The sequence below is a fragment of the Astatotilapia calliptera genome, chromosome 6, assembly GCF_964374335.1.
Source record: "Astatotilapia calliptera chromosome 6, fAstCal68.1, whole genome shotgun sequence".
Taxonomy (NCBI): Eukaryota; Metazoa; Chordata; class Actinopteri; order Cichliformes; family Cichlidae; genus Astatotilapia; species Astatotilapia calliptera.
Window position 1 is genome coordinate 15,066,522 of NC_137427.1, and position 6,729 is coordinate 15,073,250.

General features: G+C 47.7%; 1 protein-coding gene across 4 annotated transcripts in view; it reads left to right on the forward strand.

Moving 5' to 3' along the window:
• myh10 (myosin, heavy chain 10, non-muscle) overlaps nt 1–6,457 on the forward strand; it is a 62,521-nt gene extending 56,064 nt beyond the window's left edge. For all 4 annotated transcript variants that reach the window (XM_026170484.2, XM_080302427.1, XM_026170485.2 and 1 more), the window contains 13 exons: nt 285–437; nt 804–1,052; nt 1,136–1,348; nt 1,490–1,702; nt 1,817–1,978; nt 2,065–2,193; nt 2,289–2,377; nt 2,519–2,642; nt 2,962–3,051; nt 3,593–3,711; nt 3,804–3,912; nt 4,004–4,176; nt 5,120–6,457. In XM_026170484.2, coding sequence (XP_026026269.2) covers nt 285–437; nt 804–1,052; nt 1,136–1,348; nt 1,490–1,702; nt 1,817–1,978; nt 2,065–2,193; nt 2,289–2,377; nt 2,519–2,642; nt 2,962–3,051; nt 3,593–3,711; nt 3,804–3,912; nt 4,004–4,176; nt 5,120–5,267 — 1,971 coding nt within the window. In that variant the 3' untranslated portion in view covers nt 5,268–6,457. The remainder of the gene's footprint in view (nt 1–284; nt 438–803; nt 1,053–1,135; nt 1,349–1,489; nt 1,703–1,816; nt 1,979–2,064; nt 2,194–2,288; nt 2,378–2,518; nt 2,643–2,961; nt 3,052–3,592; nt 3,712–3,803; nt 3,913–4,003; nt 4,177–5,119) is intronic.
• The last annotated feature ends 272 nt before the right edge of the window (nt 6,458–6,729 follow it).

Here is a 6,729-nt window from a genome sequence, read left to right on the forward strand (position 1 = left end):
ACTTGAGAAATAAATAAAAACTAATTTTAAAAAAAAACTTTAAAGTATAATAATAGTTTAATACTTTTGGGTGCTGGTGATGTGTTTGTGCTTTTTAGACAGACCTCAGGTTAATCAACATTAAGCTTTCTAGTGAAGCCAATCAGCTTTCGCCTCTGTATTTCTCACACACATCCAACGAGGACAGCCTCTGCTAAAGTATCAGCGTATTAAGACTAAAACTGGTGTAACTGCTTTTCGTTTGTCTTTTGACCATCGTTTCTGATCGTGGTTTTTGCGCGTAGGAGTTGCGGCAGGAGGAGACGCGTCAGAAGCTGAACCTGAGCGGCCAAATCCGCCAGCTGGAGGCGGATAAGAACAACTTGCTGGAGCAGCAGGAAGAGGATGAGGAGGCACGACGCAGCCTTGAGAAACAGCTGCAGACCGTGCAGGCTCAGGTACATATTCACAGTAGGGCACATCTGACGCACACAAACCAGTCAGGCAGAAACACCTTCGAGGTACCGCTGAAGCCGAGTGCCAGGAGAAGGGCCCGGCAACCGTTTCCAGCTGTTTACCTGCTGTGAGCGCCTGTAGCAGCAGGTGCAGCACAGCGTGCAGACAACTGTAACTCAGTGAGGCTTCACAGATAAATGAAGAGAAAATCTGAGTCACTTCAAAACATGTGGTTTGGATTAATAATTAATAAAACTATTATTAGCATCTTCAGCATCTGCAGGTAAACCTCAGCTGATTATCTCTCCAGCACACACTGATGGGCCAGCAAAGGTCACGTCACAAATATTTTTAAAATGTCTTTGTAGCTGTTTGAGACAAAGAAGAAGTTGGAGGAGGATGTGGGAGCAATGGAGGGTCTGGAGGAGGTGAAGAGGAAACTCCAGAAGGACATGGAGCTCACCAACCAGCGTCTGGAGGAGAAGACAATGTCTTTGGACAAGATGGAGAAAACTAAAAACCGACTGCAGCAGGAGCTGGATGACCAGATGGTGGAACTGGACCTCCAGAGACAGATCGTGTCCAATCTGGAAAAGAAGCAAAAGAAGTTTGACCAGGTACCGGAGATCAAACAGAGATGAGATATTGAAGGTCTCTTACGGTTTGTTCAGTGTAATGAAGGCTCTGTTATCTATGTTAGATGTTGGCTGAGGAGAAGACCATCTCTGCTCGTTACGCTGAGGAGCGCGATCGCGCTGAGGCAGAGGCCAGAGAGAAGGAGACCAAGGCTCTGTCGATGGCCAGAGCTCTGGAGGAGGCCTTGGAGGCCAAAGAAGAACTGGAGCGGTTTAACAAACAACTTCGTGCTGAAATGGAGGACTTGATGAGCTCCAAGGATGATGTGGGGAAGAATGTGAGTGACCTTTTGACCTCTCCAGTGACACTGCTGATTAAGATATGTTCACAGAAATACCTGAGGACCTGAAATCTCAGGATTTCATAAGTTTATTGTGCAGCTGTGTCACATTTTTGCCACTCCTCTGGCTGCTCACAGGTCCATGAGCTGGAGAAGTCCAAGCGTACGTTGGAGCAGCAGGTGGAGGAGATGAGAACACAGCTGGAGGAGCTGGAGGATGAGCTGCAGGCCACAGAAGATGCCAAACTCCGCCTGGAAGTCAACATGCAAGCCATGAAGGCTCAGTTTGACCGAGACCTGCAGGCCAGAGACGAGCAGGGCGAGGAGAAGAAAAGAGCGCTGGTCAAACAGGTACAAAGTGGCCGATGATCTTGAAGGACTGACGCCACATTTTTAATGTGCAGTTTATCTTCATTTACATCATCAGAATGACAGTGTTTGCATTAAGTTGTTTTTTTCTTGCAGGTACGTGAGATGGAGGCGGAGCTGGAGGACGAGCGGAAGCAGAGATCTGTGGCTGTGGCAGCCAAGAAGAAGCTGGAGATGGACCTGAACGAGCTGGAGGGTCAGATCGAAGCTGCCAACAAAGGCAGGGACGAGGCCATCAAACAGCTCCGGAAACTACAGGTACGCAAATGTTTGCTTAGTGTCTGTCCTGATTTTCAATTATCTCAGTCTCTAAGCTTGTCCGTATCACGTTGCTGCTCCTGCAGGCTCAGATGAAAGACTACCAGAGGGAGCTGGAGGAGGCCCGAGCCTCCCGGGATGAGATCTTCGCGCAGTCCAAGGAGAACGAGAAGAAACTCAAGAGTCTGGAAGCTGAAATCTTGCAGCTTCAGGAGGTGAAGTTCTGACTTTTGCCTTTTGTGGTGATAATCAGAGTTATTTGTGTGTAACGTCTGAAATGCTAAATGATCTCGTGTGTGTGTCTGCGCAGGACCACGCAGCTTCAGAGAGGGCCCGTCGACATGCTGAACAGGAGAGGGATGAGCTGGCTGACGAGATCTCCAGCAGTGCTTCTGGAAAGTCAGTATGAACATGTAGTTTTTCCAAACTTCATATTAATAATTAGCCAGGTTTTATGTGCCCCTCAGGGATCAAATGATTTGTTTTATAGTCTTACAATCGCTGTGAATCAGTAGAAATTTAATAGAAACTCTGCGTCAGGTCGTCGCTGCTGGAGGAGAAGCGGAGGCTGGAGGCTCGCATCACCCAGCTGGAGGAGGAGCTGGAGGAGGAGCAGGGCAACATGGAGCTGCTCAACGACCGCTTCAGAAAGGCCAACCTGCAGGTAGGCACACTAAATAATCAGCAGTGTCACAAACTTTATCTGGATGTGATTCAGCTACTGGTTGCTAGGGAAAAAATTTTATTTCCTAACTGGCTGTCAAGTGTTTCCTGGAGGTTGGTGGGTGAAGCGAGTGACACAGAGAGTGATGTACCAAAAACCTCTTGATTGATGAGAAAGGATAAGACAAACTTGTGGCGTGCAAATGTTTCTTTTAAACACTAAACACAGTAAAATTAAAACACCCATCAACGTGTTTGTCTGCTCTCTCCTTTTCCCACAATCCCTCTCACCTGCCTGCCGCGCTCTCTCTCTCTCTCAGGTCGACACCCTGAATACTGAATTGGCAGCAGAGCGCAACACTGCGCAGAAGAGTGAGAACGCCCGCCAGCAGCTGGAGCGACAAAACAAGGTCTCGTAGACTTGAAGCTTATTACAGTGTTTATCTTTCTCATTTCCCTTCTGTTTACACCCTCCTGTACTACAAGCTGTTCCCTTTTTCATTCCCACACCTCATCTCATGTTTTTGTTTCTTTGTTTTTAAGCATTTCACCTCTCTTTAGTACATGTGAGCTGCCACCAGTCTCCTCCGAGGTCTAAACCACAACTCTATTCTTCCACCATCTGCCATTATCTACTACAAATCCTGTCAAATCCTGCCAGGCCGATTCTGGCCCCCGGGCCTTATGTTTGACACCCCTGATCTATACTAGAGGCAGCAGATCAGGACACAAGCATTTCGTATTTGGGGGTTCAGTAGCACAATGTGATCCCCAGATTCAGTTTCTCTGACCCGCAGCTCTACTGTAACTCTGCTGCAGATGCACGTTACAGATGCACCAGTGGGATCAGGAGATACGCGAGAACATGATCCTTCAGGTGCATGAACAGGACCTCCTGATCACAACTCTAAACTAACAAACTGAATATTTGCTCTGTTACCATGAACACAGGAGCTGAAGGCCAAGCTGGCAGAGCTGGAGGGGGCTGTCAAGTCAAAGTTTAAGGCGTCCATCACTGCTCTGGAAGCCAAAATCCTGCAGCTGGAAGAGCAGCTGGAGCAGGAAGCCAAGTAATCCAGATGTTAAAGAGCAGATTTTAGATCCTTTTGAGTAGACTACGATAATTTGGTCATGTTTACGTTTTCTGCTATTAAACCTCCAGGGAGAGAGCGGCAGCCAACAAAATCGTCCGACGTACAGAGAAGAAACTGAAGGAGGTGATGATGCAGGTGGAGGACGAGCGTCGTCATGCCGACCAGTACAAGGAGCAGGTACGGACACACAGGAAATGATTAGGCTTTGCTCCGTCTGCATTCACACTGCCGGTTCTCTACAACTTCTCACCCTCCATCTGTGCGTCAGATGGAGAAGGCGAACTCTCGCATGAAGCAGCTGAAGCGTCAATTGGAGGAGGCGGAGGAGGAGGCCACCAGAGCAAATGCCGCTCGCAGGAAGCTGCAGAGGGAGCTGGACGATGCCACCGAGGCCAGCGAGGGTCTCACCCGAGAGGTCACCTCACTGAAGAACCGCCTCAGGTACAAAGAGGACGGTGATTAACCGGTTTTAAAAATAACCCAGAACCTGAACTAGATACCGAAACAGTGCAGAGATAAAAAACACAGAGTGGAAACAGCCTGACCCAGTAATAATCGTGATCATTATTACTGGGTCAGGCTGTTTGCCAAAGTTTTGATCATTTAACTTATTATTCATTTTAAGAATCTGCTAAACTCACTTCACCAATCCTCCCACTACACCCTCTACACCCTCATCATGTTGACAGCTCTCATTCCTGCATGTCATTCCTCCAATATGGTGATGGAGCCGGGAGGCGATTGAGTAAATGGATTGGTACTTATAGATCACCTTTCTACTCTATTTTAGCACTCTCTGCCACAAGTCTAATTCAACCTTCTTCCAACCATCCACACTGATGGACGCTTCGAGGGAAACTCGGGTCCAGGGTCTTGCCCGAGGATACCTCATCACACAGACTGGAGGAGCCAGGGAGGCTCCTGTCTGACTAAACTGTAGTCAGACAACTATGTGATCTCATTTAGTTAATATTACTGCAGCTCTTTCACTTTGTTCAGGTACACAGCGCCAGTGATTACACTGGTACTATTACCAGACTGGTCAGTCTTAAGGTTTTGAAGCTGTGGCTGTCATTGCAGTGTGTTTACAGTCTGCTCCATCCTCCATCATAATGAATGAAAATGCAGTTACCGGTAAATGTGATGTTATGTTAGCATGTATTTGTGTCAGCAGCGGTCACAGTTTCACTTTTATAGTTGATCTTAGCGCCCGCTGGAGCTCCTGAGAACCGCATACGTCTTTCAAAATAACAGTTTTCCTGCGTTTAAGCCAATCACATCACCTCCCGGCTCTTCTTCCACCACAGTGGTATCTCGTCATCCCACAATCTATGTTTTCTGAAATGTTGGAGGTTTAAAGCTTTCTTCCGTTTGTTCTGCCCAGGCGTGGCGGTCCAGTCAGCAGCTTCTCCTCTGGCCGCTCAGGCCGGCGCAACCTCAACTTGGACGGCGCCTCCGTCGACATGTCAGACGACGACGCAGACAGCCGCTCCGGCGACTTTAACGAGACGCCAAACACCAACGTCGAGTAACCGCAGCAGCGACCGCCTCTTTCCTCACCCCACCCTTTTCCCCAACTGTGTCTCCCCCACCCCCAAAGTCCACATGGACTCATCTCAATCCACTCAGAAGATCAGAGCGATGAGAGGTTTCTATTCAAGCTGGGCGGAGCATGCCTGACAGCCCTTTTTTTTTTCATCCGTCACATCTGCAGGGAAAATCCACCACCCTCCTCAAGGAACGCCTCCGATCTGGAGTGCCACAGGACAAACGGACACTTCTGCCTTACTCCGTTCTCCTCTGACAAGCTGCTAGTCCTGGCTCGTCCGTCAGCATCATCTCAGCATCATAACCCTTACACCTGCCCCGTCCCACCCGTCCCATCAGAAATCATCTGCTCTGCTTTTTAGGTACAAAGTGCTTTTTATACAAACGAAACTCTGCGTGTAGGCAAAGGTTGTGAGGTGTGCGCACATCACGTCCGTCATGTGGCCGCAACTCATACTGGAAATGCAGGACTACAAGGAAAAGTGTCTGACTCTGGTGTTTTAAGTGTTCTGCTCACTCGTCATGCAAAAGCCATCTCTCACCTGACACGCTCCCTCCATCCAGTGTTCTGAATGACTAAAACCTAAAAGCCCACACAAACCAAGGTCACTGTGGCCTCCGGACGGCAGCGCCGGCTGCTTTTGTTGCATGAGTCTCTTTCTGACGATGTTTCTTTTTCGGCTTTTACACTGCAGCACTTATGGGAACAACTAACATCTCGGGACATGCAATAGAAAAACACAGACTCTCAAGTGAAAGTATATTACTGTGAAAACAAACAAAAAAAGAGGTATTATATTTTCTCTGTGGCTTCATCTCAACATGTAATAAAAGAATGTCTCGCTGGGTTTTAACTGGTTATCTAAAGCTAACGACCTGTCCTGTGGATTGGCCCGAGCCGCGAATGATGCACCAATGCTGGAACATGCACAGAGAATTCAAACTTAAAGCCAACAAAGAGGAAAGAAGCTCAAACCGGAAGCACTAAAGCTGCACTCAGTACGACACTAAATGGTTGTAATCACGTGCTCCGATTAGACGCGAAGATTAAAACTAGTCACCTTATCACCACATTTACAGTGTTTGTGCTCAGCCTTGCTTTGTATTACCTTTAAATTGACTTTATGCTATGATTTGGTAAAACATATACTGTAAATAAAACTGAAAAATTCAAGATCGCAGACGTCAACATTCAGCAAGCATTAGCTTTTCTCTGATCTTTAAGAAGCAAAGGTGTGATTTAACAACACTCGACTGCTGTTACTGAAACACTCACTGTCAGCTGGATGGAGAAATATTAACATTTTTAAGCCAGCACGGACAAAAAGTTTCAAGTGCCTGAGACAGATGTTCGTCTGCCTGGGCCAACCCAAAAACCTCATCTCTCTAGAGCGTCACGGGTCAGCCCTGGGGTCTCCTCCAGGAGGACACGCCCAGAACACCTCA